General features: G+C 43.1%; 3 protein-coding genes across 3 annotated transcripts; 1 reads left to right on the top strand and 2 right to left on the bottom strand.

The window, feature by feature from the left end:
• Positions 1-2436: 2436 nt before the first annotated feature.
• Positions 2437-7689, bottom strand: LOC310810276 (cytoglobin-2-like). The gene is made up of 3 exons (XM_083677972.1): positions 7390-7689; positions 3864-4095; positions 2437-3522 (listed from the first exon to the last, which is right to left on the bottom strand). The coding sequence occupies exons 1-3, from the start codon at positions 7524-7526 to the stop codon at positions 3358-3360; spliced, it is 534 nt and encodes a 177-aa protein (XP_083534098.1). The 5' UTR covers positions 7527-7689; the 3' UTR covers positions 2437-3357.
• Positions 7690-11436: 3747 nt separating this feature from the next.
• prpsap1 (phosphoribosyl pyrophosphate synthetase-associated protein 1) lies at positions 11437-19583 on the top strand. The gene is made up of 10 exons (XM_083677889.1): positions 11437-11766; positions 12222-12274; positions 12832-12898; positions 13387-13559; positions 13650-13765; positions 13877-13932; positions 14036-14181; positions 17236-17306; positions 17569-17715; positions 18356-19583. The coding sequence occupies exons 1-10, from the start codon at positions 11684-11686 to the stop codon at positions 18512-18514; spliced, it is 1071 nt and encodes a 356-aa protein (XP_083534015.1). The 5' UTR covers positions 11437-11683; the 3' UTR covers positions 18515-19583.
• A 3914-nt stretch (positions 19584-23497) lies between these two features.
• Positions 23498-24161, bottom strand: rasd4 (rasd family member 4). Its single transcript, XM_083677035.1, has one exon. It carries the CDS (start codon positions 24133-24135, stop codon positions 23509-23511), a length of 627 nt encoding a protein of 208 aa, XP_083533161.1. The 5' UTR covers positions 24136-24161; the 3' UTR covers positions 23498-23508.
• Between the last annotated feature and the right edge of the window lie 908 nt (positions 24162-25069).

Raw genomic sequence — 25069 nt, 5'->3', positions numbered from 1 at the left:
TTGTTCTGCCACTAAATCATTTAGTGTGAGCAGCGTTGTGGTGAGGACTTAAAAGCTAAATGTGGAACGGGCTTATATCTTCTCACTTTATGCATCTCTGCTTCTGCCACATGTTCCATTTTCCCCTCCCTCCCTCCCTCCCTCCCTCCCTGTCCCCCCCCCTCTCCCTCCCTGTCCCCCCCCCCTCTCTAGCTCCTACTACTAATTTAGTTTTTTTTTTAAATGTATTTGTTTACATTTGTCACTGTTTGTGTCTGTGCTGCAACCAACAACAAGAACAACAACTACAAAATCAGAATCAGGATGCACTAGTCCGCTTTGGACAATTGAATATTGTTCATTCATTCATGTCCTGTTCCCATTCGAGTTTATGAGTAGCTCACTCAGTCACATGACCTGTTTGTACAGTTGTAGCTGTGCCCCTACCTTGCAGAGCTTCGTCGGCTGTGAGTGTTGTCATTGGTGGTTTTCCGCTCCATTGCTCTTAATGTAGGGATCGTCTTTCTCATTAGTGTCATCTGTGTGCCTAGGACACATGGGATGAGGGACATTCATAAATCCACTAATGTTGATGTTTCAGCACATATTGACTCGGTAATGCTTGATTTCACAATGTGAAATTAGATATGCTGTAAGTATGTGTCTTGAGCAGAAGAGAAAATATATGGACCCCATTAACTAAGGCCAAGAGTTTTGCCTGACCATATGGGTTTGGTCCATGCTTGTGAGCTTGCTGTGTTCCACAGCTTCCATGGTGCTACAGCCACATGGCATTGTTTGCCGTGTGAGTGGCTACGCAGGGCCAGGGGGCAGAGAGGATTGCACTCTTAGTCATTTAGCAGCCAGATGCATTTCCCACTATTCATCGCTACATTTCTAACTGCAATGCAAATGGTCAACTTCAATCTGTCTCATTTGATCTCTATGCAATAATGAATAGTTAATGGATGTGGCAATGAATAGCAATGAATAGCTTATGTAAGTCAATCACTATCGTAATGAGGGAATTCAAAGTCTACATACGAAACAGACAAGCCGGAGAAGTAAATAGATACCTTTATGGCAAGAGTGATTCAGATTAGAAAACTGGTATTTCGATTTGTTCCCCTTGGAACAATGTTTGCTGTTTTTATCAATATTTTAAGAATTGAATCAAGCAACCTACAAAATCAGTACAGTACAGTACATCAACTGAAGCTCAAAGCCTGCTACTTTTCTCTGAATTGGAAGACTAGATTAGACAATGGTAGACAATGAGTAGGGCACTTACGGTTTCACTCGGTTGAAGAACCTCCTATGTAGGAGGAAAGCGACAGTGGTGACGACCATCATAGTAGTACACATGGTCCTATCTCATGTAACCCTCGGTTGGGACGGTCGGTCAGTGGGTTAGAATACTGGGACCATTTCTCCTATTGAGTAAGAGTGTGGTTACAGTCGGACTATTCCTGCCCCTCCTTTGGCCTCTCACCATGGTGGTAAGATTAGCCTGTAGGATTAGCCCAGATCAGGGGAAGGGGTCAGCCTTACTGGCATGGGGTAGGAGGTAAACAGAACATACAGAGTTTGTGCTTGGAGCTTAAATTCATGCCTGTTAGTGCCCAATCACTATTAGCATATGCCTGAAGGGTGCACAGGATGTTGTGTCATGGCTTTCCATGTAGTAATTTGGCTTGAGTACCACAGGGACGTGTTGGGCCGTGTTCAGGTTTTCAGTGGTTTTCAGTGGCATACTCTCACATCCTTTAAGAGCAGGGGGTAACAATGAAGGTTTTGTCTTTATTGGGTAAGTCCTTTAATTGCTGGGTGGGAAATTTGTTGTGAGAGATGATTTATGTGACAACCTAGACTAGTTGAGTAAACGGTTCACCTTAGGACACACGGTACTGCAAACAGTAGCTGTGTGGTTAGATCATCCTACTCATTTATTGTTACAGTTGTGTAACACAAGTTGATATATGGGGATCTTGGTAATGGCTACTGGTAGGAAGAGAGTCTGAGAAGGGAATCTGTGTATACACTACTCCTTGATGCTGTAACACAAGGCAGCATGCTCACTCGCCCAATACTGCGTTACCACAGAGGTCGGTAGGCAGGCAGCCAGAGAGAGGGTCAGAATCCAGTGCTGAACTCGACTTTCACTCTGGCCCTACGTGTCTGCTCATGACATGGAGGTGTAAATACCAAAGGCCTCCTGTTAATCCCTGTATCATTAGGAGTGCTGACTCAGATGGAGTACAGGGGAGCAGTAGGCCATGGCAAGAGGAGAGAGGGTCTGTAGTTGTTAATGCTTTCACATGGCGAAAAAAAACAAGGAAATTAGAATAGGGTATGGGTATAGAATAGGGTATGGGTATAGAATAGGGTGTGGGTATAGAATAGGGTGTGGGTATAGGATGAATAGCATCTTGAAGTCCGATATTGGTGTCATGATTTTTTGTTTAATATTGATATCATATATAGATACAGGGATTGATAAGAAACATTTACAATTCCTAAAACTAACTGCTGTCATCAAAATGTCAATCCCCCTTTTTTTCATATGAGCGAAAACAAACTTTCTAAAAGTTGAGAGTCTAAAAGTAGAATTGATACAGCTGCATTTGAAAGACTCATACAGGAGAGAAACAATACAAGTATTAATCAGATGTACAATATCACTGTATGTACGTGTGTGTAGTTACTTGATGTGTCCTAATTATTATTATTATTATTATTATTTTTTTTAAAATCATCAGCAAAGCAGTGAAATGACATCCAAGATGGCTGGACTGTGCAAGGAGAGAGAAATATCAAATTAACAGGTGAAAAATTGCGTGAATAATGTAGCTCTAATATACTACACCATACTAGTAAGGAAACACCAGCAACATATCAGGCCATGATGCCAGTGTCAGGAATAAAGAAGGCACAATCAAGGTGATGTGAATGTAGGCTACAGCAGGATATACAGTATCTCATGTCTAATGCTTCATCGTCGTTTGGTCACTCTGTTGTGCATTTGAATATGTATTGTATTTGCATGTACAGGTACGTACGCATTTTTTAGTGTGGTATGAAGACAACATTTTCATTGGATGTAGATTGCACACTGTCTTTGTTTCAAAATGTACAGTCCTAGTAAGCCCATTCCATCCGTCAGCTTAATCTTTTGGCATCACCACTGTGGGGGCATGGGGAAGGTGCAGAGAGGGAGGTACAGTATGATACAGGGAAGAATCCATCAGCTCTGCAAAGAAACATTTCTTCCCTTTAATGGTCAGGCGTAGGTCCCCCTCCTCCTAAGCCAAGGCCCAGTAGCAGTCTCTGGGAGTCCACGGTACTCAGTGACGATCAAATTGACCCAGAACTGCCAATTCACACAGCGGAGCTGGACAGCTTGGCCCAGCCCACCTCCTCATAGACACCTGTCACATGCCAGTAGACAGCAGCCAGCAGTTTAGACCAAGCCCCCGCAACCTCTGGGGTGAAGTGGTCTGGGAAGTCCTCACCCAGCACCTCCAGGATAACCCCACTCAGGATCTGAGGGGACAGAAAGAGTGGGAAAATTAGGATGTTTCATGTTCCTGTGAGGAAAATGATGGATACATGATTAATGATTAATACATATCACAAGGGGATTAAATTAAACCTCTTTTTTTAGAATATTGGGTGTGACTCTTAAGGTGTGAGGGTGTATGTGTGTGTGTGTGTATGTTTGTGTGTGTATGTATGTGGGTGTGTGTATATGTGTGTGTGTGTGTGCGTGTGTGTGTGTGTGTGTGTGTGTGTGTGTGTGTGTGTGTCCCTGTGTGAATGGAGGTTTGATCCCTGTGCCCTATGCGAAAGCTTTGTCAGGAGATGATTGCCTTGTTGTTCCTCACCTTGAAGTACACAGGCTCCACCTTGTGTCTGAGTGCGTGGGACTTGCCCACCAGCTTCAGCACAGAGACCAACTTGTCCTCGTCATGGAGGTTCTCCACCAGGGTGTTAATGGCGTTCATGACCCTGTGAGCATGCTTCCTGAGCTGGGCACTCCTCTCCATCTCCTCAGGGTCCTCCACATGCTTGAACTGGCTGAAGTACTGCTTGGAGGAGGGGAAGTTCACAAAGAGCCTGCGGAGGAGAAGTGGGAGACATGACCAGCTGCTCTCTCTCCTCCTAATCTCACTGCCCTTTAGCCTCCACCAATATTATCCTGAGAAGCCAGGTGCATTTCTTGGACTGGCGAGATATCATAAGTAAACATAATTTGAAAGTGTTGACCGCTATGGTGCATATTTGCCCTTTTAATCTTTAACTACCATCCAGGTACTGCGGTTTATACTTTGTTTACTCGCTAGTGACCTGAGGAAAGGTATGTGCAGTCCAAATACCAATGCATTCCTTTCAGCAAATATTACTGAGAGAACAGTACATCAGAGATATACAGCACACAAACAACCAACCTAGGCATATTATAACCGACAATTCTGGTATGTCATTTCAACCGATTATCAAGCTATAGACCCTGCAGTATGTGAACATCATAGTATTTCAGTGGCTACTACCGTAGTATGTTCTCCACAGAGAGAATAGAACAGTGTTCTCTAGGGTGCTCCCTCTAGGAGACCTGTTGGCCCAGGTGTCTGGTCTCAGTGGTTGACAGTTGGATTGGATAAAAGCTGTGTTTCCCCCCCCCCTGCTTCACAAAGCTCCCTTTCATCTCCCACCCTTCGCCGTATGATTGGCAGACTAACAGTGAAGTGCTCTAATGAGCTTGAGATCGTTAAGTCTCGGCTTGTGTAATTACACAGAGGAATGAAAGGAGCTGAATGCCGGCGCCCATGCGGGCTGCAGCGACTTCATCTGGTGCTTCTCATAAACTCACTCCTTCCTGTGTGTCAGGTTTTGGGGATGTGATCGGCGATACTCACCATCACAGGGGACTAGGAATACCTCATGTTTTGTTCGATTATTATCATCCATTGGCATTTTTCATGTTTCATAATTTCTGTCCTTCATATTTGCTGACATATTTTCTCTTATATCTAAAAACATTACCCTTAAACCACCCCACACAACTAAATCTCTGCAACATGTGTACTGAACCAACGGTAATGATCAGCAGGTCCTCTACAGATTGAACTGGTTAGTTTACCTTAGGCAAAACTGCCACAGAGAGCTTTGAGGGAGCCAGGGCCACAGACCCCCTACAGTGACTGGGACAGATCCAACACAGCTGTCTGCCTGTATCCATTCCAGATGTCCCATCCCTCTCCCTTCAGTTCAAAACCCATAACAGAGAAGGGAAGCTACGGTGTTTACATTGCGTCTATATGAAAGTGCATGGCCAGAGACAGCTTTTAAGCTATCTTCACCTGTGAAATCAAACTAGAAAGGGATATCTGTAATATTTCATCCTCTTTGCTATGGGTGGCGGGTGGTCTATGCCTGTGCTAATTCAGTAACTACAGATTGTAATTAAAGGCAGAGACTCTTTCTGCAGATACACTGTTTCAGTCATAAATTGTAAAAAAACAAAAACTGTGGGGTTTAATCTTGCCCTATCTGTAATTACATGACCTGTGGTTGCATATAAATAGCCTCATTAGGGAGTTATAGCCACTGAGTGTAATCCTCTCCTTGTCTATGCTATGAGAGTGGCTCAAGAGCTTGTTTTCGGTGAAGAAAGTGCCTCATTTCTGAGAAAGTTCCACGTTTATCTTTAAGATCAAAACAGTAGGTATTAGGCAACCAAGCACAAACCGGTCTAGGAAGTAAACTTTTTTTCGAGATCGTGCAAGATCTGCTCTTGAAGAGTCACATGGAGAATTATTCATGGTCTTATCGTCAGCTCTTATTCATGGGATTTCTGAGGTTCTTAAGACCTAAGGGAATGTGAAGGGAAGGAATAACAGCCGGGGAGTCACCTGACCCGCATTTAAAAAGACGCCCCAACATAAAAGAAAAAAATGTCAGTGGCTCAAAGGTCAAGTCATGTCGACTAGGTGAAGAGCCATGCTGTGCCATGCTGTGTCATACTGATTGTCACAAAATAACGAGAGCAGAGGATACACGCTGTATGATGTCAGAGGGCTGCTGCAACTCCTGCACGGAGTGTACATTCATTTGAAGAGAAGGGCAGCAGGAACGACATGCATCAACACCACTTTAGTTATTCATAAAAGCCGCAGATGAGACCTGGCTCTGTTGCACAAACAGTACTAACTAAGCAATCAGCGATGACACAGCAAACCTGTGCTACAAGACTTAATAAGTGTCAACCTAAAACTCGACAAAATAAGAGGGAATGTTGTTTCTAATGCTTGACCACCGGTCTGTATGGATCTCAGCGAGGCCTGGGAGACATCCCTTTGAGGTCCAGTGCATCAGGTCAGCAAGACCTGCTGTATGTGAAATATGAACTGCTGCCTCAGGGAGGGAGCACCTTCAGAGCCAAAGCTGTCAGCAGGTGAGATGGATTGAGCTGCACTGTTTTGCCTCTGCTATTTACAACCGAAAAGTATGACTTAAGAGAGGGAAAAGCTTAGGTTTCAGGTGCTCTCGGCTAAGAGTGACGCATACACTGATACTGAGATTGAGCATGCACGCACTGTACAAGTCGATCATCATGTGATATTTAACGGGAGAACAATATTCACATTTTCAGGAGGGACATTTTTGTGTTCCCCCTTTGCAATAGATAATTTATAAGTAGTGTGGCAACATTGAGATTGCAATCCTAACGTCAATGCAAGATCATTGTCACACCCAACTATTGCAACACTGTTTAGCACACGTTCTAGTAGAGAAAGATACTGTACTTAGGCCATGCAGACGCCATTGACGCCATGACAATGTAACCGAGTAGTAGAGGCAAAATGAAGCCTAGTTCTAAATTCAGCTTTAATTGAAGGATAGGAGCTCTGAACAACAATAATGAGATGATACTAAGAGTTACACTCCCTGTGGTGGCTGCAGCTGTTACCGCTGGTCTAGTGAGGACTGCAATCTCCAGCTGTGTGTGTGTTTGTGTGTGTGTGTGTGTGCGTGTGTGTGTGTACACATTTGTGTTTGTGTGTGTGTTTGTTTGTACATTTGCGCGTGTGTGTTTGTGGGTGTGTGTGTGTGTGTGTGTGTGTGTGTGTGAGAGAGAGAGTGAGAGAAAGCAAGTAAGAAAAACGCATGTGTTGAACCAGGAGGATAGTCAATAGGAAGTTACAGATCCATCGTCACCTGTTGACACTGACAACTTATCCACAGTTATAAAGGCAGGTAGATACGTAACAGTAAGACAGTCATTGTGTACTGTATGTCTGTTCCACCTGGTATTGTCTCCTGCCTTACAATACATTTATCCTGTATCCTGTTGCTCTGACAACTTTGAGATGTCAAAGATGAGAATAAGGAAAAGATGATAAAGTATACCTGATGAGGATGGCCACCCCGACGTCACCGCAGTTCTGGTAGACTTTGGCCCAGGTGTCCTGGATCATCTCCTTCTCCCTCTCTGAAAGTGTGTCTGGGCGCTCCAGGCGCTCTCCCTCTCCCTGCACCCTCTCCATCCAGGAATCCAGTAGTGCAGGGCTGCACGAGACCTGAAGGCAGAAGTGATGAGTCCCTAGGAAGGCAACACCCGCCCTGCTGCTTTTGTTGACACTGTTTCTCTCCCACGATCCCGTTCTGGTTTCCCCCTCTCTTGCTGAGAGAGCCTGTGATGCCCTTCCTGAGCCTGAGTGAGTGAGTGAGTAAGTGAGTAGGGAACAGACTAAAAAGCAAGAGGAAGAGAGTGCACACTGAGTGAGGAGGAGCCACTCTCCTCTCTCTTTCACACCCCCGCCCCCCCGTCTCTCTTCCCTCCCTTTTCCTGCATCTAGCCATCTCTCATGCATAACACATAGTATTCAGTATGTTCTGACAGAACACATCAAACATGTACCGTGCATGCCTAGGTGGCAGTTCTGTGCTAATGTGTGTGCATACCAGTATGCTTGATAAGGGAAATCAACTCTATCAAATCAAATCGACTTTTTTTGTTGTGTGATTTGAAGGTTATCCGCATCAGACAAAGCCCTTCAAATTATGTAGACAAAAGCAGAGAAGGGGCTGTTTTACAAGGCAATTGCTCAACAGCACAAGGTCTGTTAGAAATGTTAGTTATTTTTGGTTGTTAGCCTACTGCTCCATAAAGACAAGAGATCCTAATCTGTACCACAGGACTATTTATTTTTTCATCCACACCCAGCCTGGAAACTCACCGGTGTAGTGTTGCACTTTTCCAAACACTGACATTTCTTGGCTGTTTAGTAAAGCAGATGTTATCTCCAGAAAGACATCACTCAAGGTGAAGGCTGATCCTCCTTTTACTATCCTTTGTGCTTTATTGGCCACAGGCGTGGATGTGGCATTGTTGTGTTAGTAGTTAGTCATCTTATCCCATGGTCTCTGTTTCCACTTGCTTTGTCGGAACTCCATGGGGGATCGGGCTTGTAATTATCAAGAGATTTGTGGAAAGGATTTAAGGTGGGTTACATTGGAGTGAAAAAACTGAGATCACAGAGATTTCAAAGCTTGAGGTGATACCTCACATTCAACACATTGCTTTGAGAAGTGCAATTTCTGTAACACATCCCCCACCATGTGCAGTTGAGTTAATTATTATCTAAAACTTGATAACTGGACAACATTAGGAGCTGTTCAGACAATGGGTTTTTAGTTTGAGAGGGAGAGGTTTTGTTAAATATAAACAAAAATCTAAACAGAATTTAGAGTAGAGAGATTTGTTGGGTAGATGAAAGAAAGTGAGATCGTCTTATGATGGGAGTGGATAAAGTTAGAGATGGCTTGGTTGGTTGGTTGGATGGATAGAATGTTAGATAAACAGATAGATAGGATAAGCCTGTGGTAGTTCGGTGGAATGGGTAAAGGGTTGGTTGTTTGAGAGTGGTAGAGTTGGTTGGTTAAGGGGTTGACAGTGGTTGGGTCTTTATCTCCACATGCATGGCAGCCATTCCATTCCAGTGTCTGTTGAATTCCAATACAGGCACACCTCATTCTACTTAATGAGGTACTGATTAGGTGATCACCTGAACCAAATCTTATATCCTCTTGCAATAGGACCAGCTGGATGGCAAAAACAGTGCTAGTAGTACCTCAAAAGTAATTGAAATAAAAAAATAACTATTGACCATGCCAAAAGAGTTGAAAAGAAAGGTTTTGAGTGAGGAAAAGAAGGGTTCAATTCTGGCTTTACTAGCAGAGGGATACAATGAGCGTCAGGTTGCTTCCATCCTTAAAATGTCAAAGCGGTTCATAAGAACAAGGTCAAGCAGCAGACATTAGGGACAACAAAGCTACAGACCGGCAGAGGGCGAAAACGACTCTCCACTCACCGGGATGACCGCCAACTCATTCAAATGTCACTCAACAACTGTAGAATGACATCAAGTGACCTACAAAAAGAAAACGGTAGCTGGGGTGAAGTGCACAGCGAGGATGGCTCGAAACAGGCTCCTAGGGGCAGGGCTGAAGTCAAAGCTAGAAAAAAGCCCTTCATCAATGAGAAGCAAAGGAAAGCCAGGCTGAAGTTTGCAAAAGACCATAAGGATTGGACAGTAGAGGACTGGAGAAAGGTCATCTTCTCTGATGAGTCCAATTTTCAGCTTTGCCCAATACCTGGTCGTCTAATGGTTAGACGGAGACCTGGAGAGGCCTACAAGCCAGTGTCTCGCACCTACTGTGAAATTTGCTGTTCCCCAACTCTGAGGATTGGTTTATCCAGCAGGACAATGCTCCATGTCACACAGCCAGGTCATTCAAGGTGTGGATGGAGGACCACCAGATCAAGACCCTGTCATGGCCAGCCCAATCTACCTCATGAATCTGATTGAGAGAATGCCAGAAGTGTGCAAAGCTGTCATCAAAGCAAAAGGTGGCTACTTTGAAGAATCTAAAATATAAAACATATTCTGGTTTGTTTAACACATTTTGTTTCCTACATAATTCCATATGTGTTCTTTCATAGTTTTGATGTCTTCAGTATTAATCTACAATGTAGAAAATAATGAAAAACCATTGAATGAGAAGGTGTGTCCAAACTTTTGGAGAGAGAAAGAGAGAGAATATAAGCCTGGGCTAGTTCAGTGGAGTGGGTTGAGAATGGTAATCATTCTAAGAATGTGTTCTCCTGTTGTTTTTATTGAAGAGTCCTGAAAGTTCCATGGCAGTTGCAGTAACAAAATAGCTCATAGAATGTTGGCCTAAATCAACATTCCACCATGTTAACCAGATGAGAGATTTTGGAATTACAAAAAGCTTAATAGTTTAAAATGTTTACAGTTTAAATGGTGTAAAAGGTGTAAGATCTGCAATGGTTGCAAAATTGCATATTTTGGTTTCCATAGACCTGTTAAAAAGTTCACTTTCAAGTTTGTAAAGTTGGAATGGTGTGGATAGCTTAAAAGTTGTAGGAGAAGTCGCAGGTGGAAGAATTGTAGTAATAATAATAATAATAAGTATGTCGAAGAACTCTCTTAAGCAAGCCGACCTAATTAAGTAGTAGGCCCACACTGAAACCCATGAAAACTAGGCTGAAAGAAAGTGGGTGTGGAGTTTGCTTTTAAAGCTGGGGATAAGCACAGCTTAAGCTAATTTAAAGCCCATATTGATAAGATTACTTTCTCTTTTCTTTTAAATTTGTTTTAATAGCTCTTGCCTCTATGGAAGTTGGATTTCAGTTGCTTCACAGCGGGTTTACCTGAATGAAAGAACTTGATCAAACTTGATCTTGATTGTTACACTAGCGTCTCCTAAAGATGATGAGAGATCTCCCTGTCCCACCTAACATATGTATTGGAGCTGAGGGATAACAACGACTATAGACGTTTTTATGGACTATCTAAACTAGTGTAAAGGGTAGGAGACTAGTTTCATGAGGCCAGCGTTAAACACAGCAGAGTCATCTGTATGGCTCTGAGTCACAGTTTATGACATGGAAGGGTAATGCAATGGTGACATCTTGAGGATATTTTGAGTAGGAACGAAACTGCATCCAACACATCACATGTGACATCAACTTGCATTAATTAATCCAGCGGTTTACACAGGCACAACAATTTTCGATTTTTGTGTGTGATTATGTAACATAGCTAGGAAGGACTAACGTGCTCTTACATTGTTGCATGTATCCCAGCTAGTCTCCACAGAGCGCGTGGTGATCCATAGGAGTCGACTCGGACTCTTTCTAAACACAGAATCAATTGAACAGCAAAACTGCATTCATTAGTGATGTGTAATTCATGTGTGTGGACGAAATACCGAACTGAAATGCATCAAGACAGGATACCCCTTTCCCCTAATAATAAATGGTCTCTGACTGGTCTCCTAATTCACGAGAGATTAATTCGAGCTGCAACTGAATCAATCCGATCCGATCTGACTCACTGGACACTCGTGCATCCTCTCGCCACAGCAGGCACGCACCAGTCAACTACAGCTAGCTAGCGTTCAAGCTATTTTTGTAGTTTATCTGTAAGATAATACCAGAAAAGCAGCTCATGGCACGCTAACAGCTAGTTTTTCAACGTCTGCATTTTCCGGCATCTAAAATTCTGGAGCATTCGTATGAACAACAGTGAGCTTAGCTACAATAGCTAGCTAGCTGTCATCTGTCAAGATAGCTAGTTAATCTGATTGACAAGCAGTTCAGGTACAGTTAGCAATAATGAATGTCGCAAAAAGTGGTTATCGGGTCTTCTCTGCCAACTCCACCGCAGCATGTACAGAACTAGCCAAAAAGATAACGGAGTACGTATTTGTTCCTGGTTATTCATGTGTATATGGTCGGACCAAGCTAGTCAGCTAACGTTACTACACACACACGGCATGACTGGTCGGTGTTGATATTAGCTAGCAGCTAGCTAGTCCGTGTCTATCTCTAGATTGATTAGTGAGTTGGTGCACCTGCTGTTCCTCATGTTGACAGTTAGCGGCTTATTGAGGCTCTAGATAATTGTTATTGTCGAGCTGTCTGCTATCAGTCACGTTGAACAGTTGTGCCTGGGAACCAGTCTCTGGGAACACTAAACAACACTTCTTCTCATGACTGTCAGTACACACCGCCCGAAGTGGGAATCAGTGACAGAGTTACAAAATATACTTTGCCTGCATGGAAACTGTGCTCTGCCTGGCATTGGCCACTGTCCTGCCTGAAGAAGACACAGTTCTTTCATCCCCTCACACTGTCATGTGTATTTTTACAGACGGCTTGGAGTTGAATTGGGGAAGTCGGTGGTCTATCAGGAATCCAATAGAGGTAAGTTGGAACCCTGTCACTCACACTTGACACTGGGCAAACAATGTGGACACCTTAGGCCTACAGTATTGTGCAAAAGTACAGTATTTGCTTAAAGGGGCAATCTGGAATTCAAACAACAATAAAGTGGTCTCCCTGCCACTTTCTTTGCTAAACAGCTGAGGGATGGGCCTAAGGTAATGTTACCACTATCAAATTCATAGACGGAGCTATGGATGCAAGTACTAACCATCCATGAGATCAAAATAATAGTTGTAACCATATTTTGAAGCTATACAGTGTTTGTTTACATTACATTGTTTACAAACAGAGTAAAACAAGCATATATTTTAATTTCTGATGGGGCAAGACAGGTGAACTAAGCTAATGAGGCATGTATAAGTTATATTCTTCAATAATCAATTGCTATATATCATTAATTTAAAATTCCAAAACGTGTACCAATCCAAAACTGCCCCTTTAAAATGTGACAGATTAAGGTTTGAAATGGCTTAAGATGTATTTTTTAACGACTTACACACTTTTGTGTATGAATTCACCGTGTGTTTCCATAAAAGAGACCAGCGTGGATGTGAAAGAATCTGTTCGTGGCCAAACTATCTTCATCATCCAGACCATACCTAGGTGAGTAGACAGAAATGTGCGGTCTACAAATGTCTAGGACACATCTGTTCACTATTTATGTTGCGATCCATCTCAAAAGTAATATGTTGTAGGAAGAGCATTCACATAGCCACATCAAAGACAAAGTAGTTGACAAATGTCAATGCAGAGTACATTTACCCACATATCACTTGTGTGCTGTGGTCCACTCTCTATAAATCAGGCACCACTGAAATGGCAGCCCTTAAAGTGGTATTTATAGTAATCATCTTCTCTTTCATCTGACTTTGGCACAAGGCAAGCTGTAGTACTGGGGCTGCACTGGTGCCCCCTGCTGTTTCTCATGTGGCATAAACGTGGTACAGTTGCAGTGATTGATATTGTGATTTTTTTTTTCTAGTCATCATATAAGGATCTAAAACATCAAGTGATTATACAGCTCATGCACTTACAAATGATGAGGAGGGTCGATATGAGTTTTTCTTTTATTTATTTTTTTCATCAACCAGAGATGTCAACACAGCCATCATGGAGCTGCTGGTCATGGCCTATGCACTCAAGACCTCCTGTGCAAAGAACATCATCGGGGTCATTCCCTACTTCCCCTACAGCAAGCAGTGCAAGATGAGAAAGAGGGGCTCCATCGTGTGCAAGCTGCTAGCATCTATGCTAGCCAAAGCAGGTAGAGAGAGTCTGCATTGCTTAAGCAATATTTTAGCAATCTACTTTGCTAGAAGGACAAGGAAACACAACTCTTTCTTTCTCCTACCAGGTTTAACTCACATCATCACCATGGATTTACACCAGAAGGAGATCCAGGGCTTTTTCAGTTTCCCAGTGGACAACCTGCGTGCCTCCCCCTTCCTGCTTCAGTACATCCAGGAGGAGGTAAACATCACACTGTAGTTGCCACATGTGCTGTGTGTTATTGTAAAGTTGTGAGAGAGCGTTTATTTGAAATGTGGCCTAACCCTCCTGTTCTTGTTCTTTCCTTTTCAGATCCCAGATTACAGAAACGCCATCATTGTCGCAAAGTCACCATCGGCTGCTAAGAGGTAACGCACCGTTCTCACACGCCGCCCTGGAGTGGGACAATCTGCTCCGAACAGTGTGCAGTTGTCTACGTTTCTCCAGCGGATTGTTGCTGTTGTCTTCCAGGGCTCAGTCTTACGCGGAGCGGCTGCGTCTGGGCCTGGCGGTGATGCACGGAGAGGCCCAGTGCTCAGAGTCAGACATGGCCGACGGACGACACTCTCCGCCCTGCGTCCGCAACACCTCAGGACACCCTGGGCTGGAGCTGCCATGTAAGAAGCCCTCTAGCCCCCCCCCGGAGTGCTCTGTAGCTTCTCTTTTAGCTTTGTAGGCCTAGTCTTAATCTGCCCCCCCAGCATTGGCCAAAGTTGAAACGTTATCCTTCTTAATAGTTTCTCCCTTCAATTAGTGTCGGCTGTATTCGTCAAATGTAGATCTCCTAGATTTACCAAGGTTACATAGGTTGAACGGTTGTATGTAAAATGTGGGTTGAAATATTTTAGTCTTTTGAATCATTTCAGTCATTATTTCAAACACCTCAAAAAACATCCACAGCAAAATCCTCCTCATATAGGCCTCAACACTAACAGCTTCCTAACAGTGATTCTGCCGCAACTCTTTTAACACCATCAACTCTCACAGACAATCTTTTGATTTTGTGAAATTGCACATTTTAACCCCACAAACACACTGCCTTTACTAATGTTGCAACTAAGTTAGCCTGAGTTCAGTACAATGCCATTTTGTACTCACAAAGGGAAGAGTAGGCATTGATACCAGTATGTCTTTAATGGCTTGCCTCTTAGAAAAAAGGATATTTTAGATATAAGAACAGTTTGTCTTTCATTTTGAGTGGATGACACTAACATGATTTTGGCATATGTATTTCAACACATTTGCTCACTACAGTACATTCATGGTAAGGCAGTTAAAAACAGTTTAGTCTGATGAAAATATTATCAGACTTCCTGTGCCTTGTGTCTTTGGCAAATGATTCAGTATTTATCATGCCCAGTTGGCTGTGTCCCCCTACCCTCCAGCTTTAGTGTTGATAGTAACATTTGTATTTTTACTTAATTTCTTGTCCTTGACTTAAACAATCCTCCTATTGTAAAGATGGGTCAGTTGCAACTGATAGTGTTTCAAACTGTCCCACACATTCCTTCAATTATACAATACTTTAGTCCTAGAATATTCTATGATTTATATTTATGTGATTGTTCAGTAAGTACAGTAACACAGCTGAGCTTAACAAAATTTAACGTGACGAAGGAAAGGGGATTTTTCAAGTCTTGGCTTCATGTCTTTGTCATGTGAAGTCTCTGTGGATGTGTGTTAACGTGGTGTTTATTTGTTGGTAATAGCAGGCAAACAACAAGCTCCGTTCCCTGGCATAGAGCTCCCAAGTACGACCGTAAAGTTAATTTGCCTTTGATCGCAAACTGGTTCCTCTCCAAATGGTTCCTCAATGCGTGCATGTAGTGATCAAGGGTTTTTTCGATGCATCTTGCCAAAGCACAGTCTGGAGTGTAAGGGGTTTTCTGCTGTTATGGAGGAAAGCCTAATACCAACCCAAGTTAAGTTTATAGTTATCATAATCATGCATATCATTCCTAAATTCAGTTAGGAATAGAACATACGTCTGATTTACAGTAATTGAGTAAAAAGCAGTATATGATTTACAGTAATTGGGTCTCCATAGCAGTGTCCTGTTGCCAGGGGCAGATACTCCAGATTGTGCTCCAAGATGGTCAAAAGCCCCCCTCTGTTAGGTGCTTTTTCGAGAATCTTTAAATCATCTGTGAAAATGGAACCATTTCTGAGATACATGTTTTTTTTATTTTGATCCGAACTCATCTTGCCTATAAACATGTCATGCTTCCCCTCCCAGAGGAACTCTGATTAACATATGGCCTTCATAAATGCATGTTCTGATAACAACTACTGTAAGCATGCCTTTGAAACATTTATAGGAAGAGGAAACAGAGGGAATTTGTAATTCTCATAATTAAAAACTTGTGTGGTTCAAGGTAGGATCGGTTGGTCCATGTTTTACTTGTGCTGTGGTTGGTGTGTTCACTGAAGGTCAGAGTTTTTGCTGCGTGTGCTCTATGCTATGCTTAGCGTGTTGCTGTTCATACTGTGCAGACCAGTGGGCTGCTGCGGTGATCATTATATAACCAGTATAACCAATAGCCCTCGTTGTACTGTATTGCAAATGGATTCCTTCATTGTTGGTCTTGGCTGCGCAATGCTACCTTGTAGTTGACTGCTAAATGAGACCTTAAGGCTTTTCAGCTCCTGTCTGTGTGACACTCAAGTTTATCACCAATATTTAGGCCTACGGAGAAGTAATGATCACTTTCACTAAGAAAAACTCTACATATTTTAACTTTACCTGAAAACATTCTTGGTGCCTTTTAAGAACCTTGAGGTCATGTTAAGACGTCAGTGGTGATATCGAGACATTTTGAAAAGCTGCGTATGTTTCATTGCTCAATGCTGCTTATAGGCTTTGACTGCAGAGTTGTCTGATGCCATGTAAAGAAGGCATGTGTTTCAGGCATGCTCCGACCTCTGTTCCCTGCTGCTCACTAGCTTCCCCCCTCTCAATCAGCCTCCACCTTGGCAGGCTGATTGTTTACACGCTGTCTGATTGTGTGTGCTTGTTACTGTTATAACCCTTTGACTGACAGCAATAATGTTCAACTGGAAACAAACCTGGAACATTAGCAAGCGTGTGATTACCTCATGAGTGCTTGTCAACCTCTGTCGTTGATGGATTTAATAAGAGACTGGGTTGTGTGTATTATTGCTGTATATGCAAACTGTTGCCACATGTCTGCAGTGCACAGACAAAGCTCTGAACAGACATTGTGTTGCGGAGGCAATTCTGATATTGTTCTCTGATTGGTTATGCTGGGCGAATAGGCCTGTCATTTTGATTTTGCATGGCATGTGTTGTAATGAGTTTGGCGTTCAGTTAAATCTTAGAAGGTTAGGTGGGGTATAATGGGGAATACTGATAGAAGTTTTAACAATTAGCCTAATCCGTTTTCGCAAAAATTACATGTCTCACTTTTGATAGACAGACAGTTTTAAAACCAATGTACCAAGTGGGAGAGCCATTGAAAATGAGGAAAATCAGCCATTCATTTGACACAATTTAGTGTATTGATTTGATTGACTATTTTTTTTATTAGATTCATACTTTTGTAAACCATCTTACCCAATCTATTCTGAGATTTACATTGATTGGTCTTGATCTATGGACACTGTATAACTGTGTACTGTAGAAGTAACTAGTCCGTTCTTCCTTCCTACAGTAATGATGGCCAAGGAGAAGCCCCCTATTACTGTAGTAGGAGATGTGGGAGGAAGGATCGCCATCATTGTTGTAAGAAACTTCCCCTCTGTTTGATTTGCTTGTGGTTTATCCTTGAATGTTTTTCTGAAATACATGAAACACCAGCAACGTCTTTGTCATCTTTTTTTAAAATTTTGTTTTATTAACCGTTGCCCTACAGTCTTAAGGTGATTGATTAAGAAACCAATTGTAGGCTGATTTGTGTGTTGGTAAGCACAGTATAATATCGTACAAAATGAAATAAAAAAAAAAAAAACACTAAACCTATATGCGCTGCTCTTCTCTTTCCCAGGATGACATCATAGACGACGTGGAGGACTTTGTGGCAGCAGCAGAGATCCTGAAGGAAAGAGGAGCCTACAAGATCTACATCATGGCCACACACGGCCTGCTGTCTGGTGACGCCCCGCGGCTTATAGAGGAGTCGGCCATCGATGAGGTAAAGGCAACAGTAGCAGCCATTAGGATTTATTGTCACGCCGTCTTGTATGGGGAAGCGCCCAGTTCCTCATCACAGAAGCTGTTCAATGGCTTTATTGTGTCCCAACGAAACAGCAGTTACATTATCTATGAACTGCCTGTGTGGTAGAAGGTGCTGTGGATGACTGCAATTCATTATGAATGGAGGAAGTTGTAACCTTTACAACCAGAGCATGTGATCAGAGCACAGCGAGAGTGGAGCAGACGTAGTTTGACAGGAGCGTGGAGCGACCGTCTCTCCCGCTCCAATTCTGCGCCAATACCGCTCGCATCACAAGCTCAGGGCATGATCAAAAATATTGAGCGAATATTCCAATAAATCCTACACCTTTCCAAGCAGGTGCCACTTTCACTTTCATTACTGAGCAAATGGTCTGTTTTCTCATTACTTAAAACCAAATATGGTAAATACTATTGAGAGTAGATGTCTGTGTTTGTTAAATGATTGTTTGAAACAAACAAACAAGTGGAGTGCATTTTGAGCGACAGCCTTTTTCCGCTCAACTCCGCTCAGATGCTCTGGTTACGACCAGCTCACAGACAGTCAGTTAAGTCAGTGAGTTGTGTTTGACCCTGTGTATTTTTTCATTGGCCCCCAGGTGGTGGTGACTAACACCGTCCCTCATGAGGTACAGAAGCTCCAGTGCCCCAAGATCAAGACTGTGGACGTCAGCATGATCCTGGCCGAGGCCATCCGCCGCATCCACAACGGGGAGTCTATGGCCTACCTCTTCCGCAACATCACCGTGGACGACTAGAGAGGGAGATAGGGTTGAGTCAGGGCTGGAGGTGTGGCGTTTGGACAGAGGCAGGGGTTCCTCCTCTCTCTCTCTCCAGTGCCAGAAGCACACACTGTTCCTGTTCTCGGCACCTCAGGATGACACATCCTAGTTCGTATGAGGAGGAGGCTCAAGACACCTCTCAAAATACCCCCACCTCATCAGCTCTTACAAAGCCAATAAAACTGTATTTTCATCAGCTTGTAGTGTCAGAAACATAACTTGCTTGTTTGTTAAGAGTGAGAAAAGAAACAATAAGTTAAGCAATATTGAAAGGTTCATACATACTTAACATGCATACTTGTGGCCAGGTACTTTGTGTTCTTTTTCTGTTATTTATGCTCATTATTGTGCAACCAAGCAATGTAGTAAAAGCATTTCTAGTACCTCACCACCATGATAGTTCTGATGCCTTTTTATCTCTACATGCTTACAGATTTTGAAGGGATTTGTTGTTGCATTACTTTACTGTTCTCTCCGTTTGCCCAGCTGAATAAATGGTGAGGTGCGTTTCATATGTTACAGTTTTATATTTGCTTTCTCTTGAGCGTTGCCGTTCTGTGAGGAGGAGCGTCATGTCTGTTGAGGACTTTACCGTCTGTCTGTTGACATTATTTATGCATCTATCCAATACCAGCACTACTTATTGCTTAATGCATTGACACCCAACCGGCTGACCCTTCAGGTCTTCTGCTAAGCACTGTGACTACTTTGCATGTACTGTAGATGGGGGGGGGGGGGGCTGGTGCAAAACCTACTTAGTGCAAGGCCAAGGGAGCTGAAGTGGTTCCCAAATGTTGTTACCCTGTGAACCACCAACGTTTTGTTGAATCTCAAGGCCATGTTACTTGCCTCGACACAGTTTGCTACCCAAGACACACTCCCAACCATCTGCACCATTTGGGAAATTCATAAACTGCCGTAGTTCATGTACTAGTCTGGTCATTCAGCTGTGCATCTCTTGATGTAGCATTTGCCATGATATCTAGATGGATTGTTTGTACTGTTGATGTTCTGGATGGATATAATGTTTGACATTAAAATGATGTATGACAACCTGCATCTGAGTTAGGCTGGCCTCTTGTTTTCTCTCAGTTGTATGTTGCTTCTCTATTGACATTCAAAAAGATTGGATGATGAACAGTAGAGAATACTGTATGGTTCTTCTGACATCTGCTCCCTGAGCATATTATCAGTGTCATATCAGTGTAGGTGTTCAACACACATAGTGTACCCTATGAGTAGATGTATTTAAATTGACACTCAAGGGAAGTTTTACCTTTATGCCGTTTGAGCCTTATGCTCAGGGAGAGGCTAATAGAAATATGGGGAAGACCCCTAAATGCTCTACTGCTTGTGCCTACTTTGTCTGGTACAACAAAGGCTGTCAATGTTAAATGTCTCACATTCCGCAGATGTTTGTCTTTCCCATTTGTTGTTATGCCCTGCGTTTTTATCCTCATTCTGTATTATGTGGCAATTGTCTGAACAACTAGTCCGTGGTGATTGGTCGGTACAAGAAAAGGTTACCTGTCTCCGACAGAAATAACTGTTGCTATGCCAACATGGTCTACGTTTTCCAGTAGCACATTGATTTCTTAATCCCTATGTCTGCTCCTGGTCTGGCCTATACTGTAGGTGGGTTTATGATAAACCTCTGTTGTTCATATAAACCTCTGTCGTTGGTCTGTGCAGCATTTCATTTTGGAACTGAAAGTAAAAAACGTTGGCTCCATTTATGTCTTGTCTACTTTTTCCCCCCACGTGGCTGATGAACAATGGTATGATACATGATGATAGACAATGGGTTTTCCTTGTATCGAGTATGACTTCTCTTGTTTTTAAATGAATGCATCAGTTGTGTTTTCTTAGGGTCTCTTATTCTTTTGTCAGGGGAGTGACAGGGATTGATGGAAGGACTTTTGTTTCGACTTTGGTGCCATAGAGCCTAGGGTCTCATATGTCGTACTGTACGCTGCATATCCTGTTTCTCACCATGGATACTTCTCTCGTGATTAAGTTTACAATAGGTTTAAGCAGAAGTTCTCATCAATAAACCTCTTGTCAGATGGTCATATTTCATTCCTCTTGACACTTCAGTCCTTGTCTAGTAAAACAAAGGCAACATTTGAGTTGCTGTGGATCCCAGGGCTATCATTCTGTGAGAAGATTATTATTCTGTGGTAACACTTGACCACATTTGTTGGAAGCCATACACTCTGCTATACGGAAAATGTTCACTAGCATTACAAGGAAGAAAAAACATTCTAAGAAAAATTCTAGTGTGATGCATGTTTTGATTAGAGGACATTTTGCTTTAATTCTGATTTGTTTATTGAAGTATCTCTGTCAATACAATGCAGTACAGTTACACTGTGTAGTCATGTTAAAGAAACAGAGATTACTCAGATGGAGTCAGGGACCCTTTACTTGTTCCAGACTTCTCAGGTTTCTATACACCACTGAGGAGCTTAGACCAAGTCTAGGGGCAGAGACAGGCAGAGAAACACCCTATGCAGTAATAGACACGTTGGTAGGGATATACATGGTATTACAGTACAACATCAGTCATCACTTCTCAGCATTGCAAAGGTATTACATTGAATACAGTCTCTGAAAGTGTAGCCTGTCTCTTTTCACTGACCTTGACCATAGGGTGTAATGTCGCGTTAGAGAAATAGCCGAACCCGTTCTACATTTTTCTTGAAGTGATGGAAGCTGTGCCACAGAGGCTCCTTCCAGGCGTGGTAAGAGTGGTACTCACCTTCTCAGTTTAGGCCTCTGTCCCTATCCCCTGTCAGAGCGAGGTGAGTGTGTGAGGGAGACAGCTCTGTGTGTTTTAACAGGACATAATGAGGAACTAGAGACCTGCCGATCATACTGTAGGTCACTTCCTTGTCTGAGTGGTGGAGACAATGAACCTTGTCTCTGTGCTCATCTGGAAAGGGGAAACGTGTGTGTGTGTGTGTGTGTGTGTGTGTGTGTGTTGTGTTCTAGAGGCCATGTGCTGTGTTCTAAGTGGGTAAATAAGCCTTAATGCTGTAGCAGAGTGGCTCAGCTGAGCCCCAACAAACACCACATCTGTTGATTCACTTGTATAAACTTGAGGGAGAGAGATTGTTACCATGGAGACATTACTCTTTCGTAAGTCTCAGATGCTAAATCTGAAATGGTCATATAACCAGATTATATCTGACATTCTGTATCGCAAGGGTGCTATGGGTTATTGTAAATATAAATAACTAGAACCTGTTTGAGAGAGAATGTCAAATTCAAGCCTTTTTTTTATATGGAACAAAGGCCAGGTTCCCTTTAGACTGCGTTTTTTTCTTTACTGATCATATCAGTGATATGAGCATTGGAGGAACAATTTGACGTCCTGCTCAGCGGTACTGACAGACAATGGTCTTTTGTCTGACACAGTGTGTGAGGTTTCCCTGTGTGAGGTAGTTTTACATCCCTAGGTTATTTTGTTTCTTAACTTGTTTCCCCAATCATAGACTTTGGGCACGTACTGTGCAGTATGTGTTGTGACTGCCCGGTGACCATGCATACCGTTGTTTGTGATAAAGGCTAGCAATGTTTATAAGATACCGCTAGAGGGCAATGTAAGACAGTCCAAGAACTACAGGGGTGTCAACAGATAGCAGAGATGGCTTCTTGAGATCACCATGGTCGTGTTTGTAATGTTTTGAATGGGTAGAAATATACCTCATATTTCTATTAAACACGTTTTATGTGGAGTAAATCTGTGTATTACATACAGAATTGATCATAGCTGGTCTGGAGAGGCATTGGCTGATGCTTAAAACACTTATTTGTATGTGTTTGGTGTTAATGAGCTTTGAGTGAAGGTGTTAGTGATTTTTGCATGCTTTAAATGTGATAATTGGGTCCTTTGTCATTGCAGAAGCTTTGATACCAGCTCCTAATTACAAATCAAATTATGTGTGTATGTTGCATAAGAGATAAGGCCACCAATAATGATTATGAGTAATATTATTTTATTTTCCATGAATGAACAATATATACAATAAATAATAAAACAATCACATATTCTTTATACTGATACTGTAAGGTGAATAACAATCATTTTCATTCTCCACAATCCCAAGGATGTATTTCCCAAAAATATATACACTTCAAATGTCCATTATGATCACATTTTGTAAAACTTAAAAACAGAAATATCACAGCAAAATAATGATATAATAACTCAAAAGTGCATATTAATATTGCCAAGCAGCAATTTGGTAGTGTCGGATGGGGAACACAGGGGAGTCGATTCAGTATCTACTGTACTTTGTTGCGATGGTAAGCAAACATAAAGATATATCCAATCTTCTTTTAATGATATGAATTTCTCACTTCCCACAACAATTCTCACGTCTACTGTGCATCAATACTGTACATTTCATTAGTCACATACTTTACATTCAGCCTGTGCACAATCGGCTACAACTGTTAAATACTGTAGTGGGAAACTCATGGCCACTGATGCACTGTCACTGTATATATTTAAAAAATGACTGACTATGGCGTTTACATCATTCAGCGTCCTTTTGCGCTTCACTCGTTTCAATGTCCGACACACTTGTTCACGGGTCTCCCCCGTCAGTTCCCTGTGGTGGCATTTATCATCATCATTGAGTTTCTGCTCCTTCACAACAGTTAGTGTCTCTCTCCTGGTCTGTTCTAGTGGAGATAATATGGCGGAGATAGTTAGGCTCCCTGTAGGCTGACGGGGGACTGAAGCCGTCACAAACCCCAACTTAGTCTTTAGTAGCAGCAGCAGCAGCCGGAGCAGGAGCCGGAACAGAACATTTAACACTGTTTCTGCAACACAGAACCAGCTCCTACCCCCATCCCCAGCCTTTCTGACCCTTGGTCCCCCCCCCCCCCCCCCCTCTCTCTCTCTCTCTCTTTCTCTCTGTCTACCTCAGTCTCTTTCTGACCCCTCCAGCCCCTCAGCATTAGGAGATGATGCAGCTGTTGGCCTTGTTCATGGGGGGGCGGTTGTTGCCGTCCTTTGGGATGGTCTCCCTGCGGCGCCTCAGCGCGGGGCTCAGACGGCTGGGCAGGTTGGCCTGCTGGAGCAGCTCCCTGAAGACCTCCATCACATTTTCGTTGTCCTTGGCCGAGGCCTCCAGGAAGCTGTTGTTCCAGTCCAGCTCCACGGTGGCCAGCACGTCCTTGCTGGACACCTGCCGCTCACCCTGCCGGTCCGTCTTGTTGCCCACCACCACGATGGGCGTGAACTTGTCCTCCTTGATCTCCAGGATCTCCTCCCGCAGGCTCTTGACCGCCTCCAGGGACTCTGGGTCGTCCACGGCATAGACCAGGGCAAAGGCATCGCTGTTCTGGATGGAGAGCTTGCGCATCGCGGGGAAGGAGTAGCTGCCGCTGGTGTCCATTATATGGATGGTGACCTTGACCCCGCCCACCTCATACTCCTTGCTGTGCAGCTCCTCCACCGTACGCCGGTGCTTGGGCTCGAAGGTGTCCTGCAGGAAGCGTCTGATCAGAGCCGTCTTCCCCACCCCGGCGGCGCCCAGGAACACCAGACGGACCTCGGTCTTCTCCTTCACTTCGAGGGACATGTCTTCCACTGCTTGTCTTCCTCAATGACTGTATCGTGGGTTCTCTTCTTCTTGATGTTCTTTTTTTTCTGTTGAATCCTCTTGTTGAAGACTGGCAAAGGTTAGATCTGCTGTTGTGGTAGAGTAAGTCTTTTTGCACTTTTTACACGATGGAGAAGTTGAAGAGCTCTGCTGCTGCAGCTTGCAGGAGTGTGGTGCCGGAGCGTGTGGAGAGGGTTAGTGTGGTAAGCTTAGAGCACTCTGCGTAGATAGCAGGTGCATCTGTGTAGGTCTGCCTGCCTGTGCTTTCTATTTATGGATTTTCTCAATCACAGACACAATGCCCTCTCTTGCTCCCAGCCAATCAGGAGAGGGAAGTGTCTCTTTGAGGGAACTTGCAGCAGCCAATGAAAAGGACATGCAAATGAATTGAAACCAATTGAGCGAGGGCTCTAGGGAAGTGATGGATAGGAGCACACTGAAAACTGTGTGTGCAAGGAGACTGCCTTGTTTGCATTAAGATTAATTCGAAGGTATATACTCTTGACTCTTACTGTATAGACCCTTGACTGTATTTGCTGATAAGACCTTTCTCATAAAAATAGAGTGGTCTGCTCTGCTCGGAAATGTTCTCTTTATCATTTATTTATCTCATTGTATTTATCTCATTTACACAGAATGTTTGTATAGAATGCACGTACATTGAAAAGCGGCTAATTGTGCTTTATACGTGTAGAGTATTTTTTTACGACCTTCTACAACCTCACACTGATCGTGAAGCGGGGGTAGTTAACGACTTCATTACTGAGAACGCTCAAGACTTTGAGCCAGCATGGCAGAGTCAATTTATGAAAAGCTCTCATTTTATGCCGACACTGACAAAGGAAAATTAAAAGTGCTGACAAAGGGACCGCACACAGAACTACGCTTACAATGTGGTGTGCATGTTCATGTT

Source organism: Argentina silus, assembly GCF_951799395.1.
Source record: "Argentina silus genome assembly, chromosome: 9".
NCBI classification, from domain to species: domain Eukaryota; kingdom Metazoa; phylum Chordata; class Actinopteri; order Argentiniformes; family Argentinidae; genus Argentina; species Argentina silus.
The sequence above is the reverse complement of the archived record's forward strand: the minus strand, read 5'-3'. Positions and strand labels throughout refer to the sequence as shown.

Excerpts from the sequence above, each read along its gene's own strand:
- LOC310810276 (XM_083677972.1), bottom strand. The coding sequence starts at position 7,526 with ATGGAGAGGGTGCAGGGAGAGGGAGAGCGCCTGGAGCGCCCAGACACA. Across the intron at positions 4,096-7,389 it reads GGGGTGGCCATCCTCATCAG|GCTCTTTGTGAACTTCCCCT; the intron begins GTATACTTTATC and ends TCTCCTCCGCAG. Across the intron at positions 3,523-3,863 it reads TGGAGCCTGTGTACTTCAAG|ATCCTGAGTGGGGTTATCCT; the intron begins GTGAGGAACAAC and ends CTGTCCCCTCAG.
- prpsap1 (XM_083677889.1), top strand. The coding sequence starts at position 11,684 with ATGAATGTCGCAAAAAGTGGTTATCGGGTCTTCTCTGCCAACTCCACC. Across the intron at positions 12,275-12,831 it reads CTATCAGGAATCCAATAGAG|AGACCAGCGTGGATGTGAAA; the intron begins GTAAGTTGGAAC and ends TTTCCATAAAAG. Across the intron at positions 13,766-13,876 it reads TTCAGTACATCCAGGAGGAG|ATCCCAGATTACAGAAACGC; the intron begins GTAAACATCACA and ends TTTCCTTTTCAG.
- rasd4 (XM_083677035.1), bottom strand. The coding sequence starts at position 24,135 with ATGTCCCTCGAAGTGAAGGAGAAGACCGAGGTCCGTCTGGTGTTCCTG.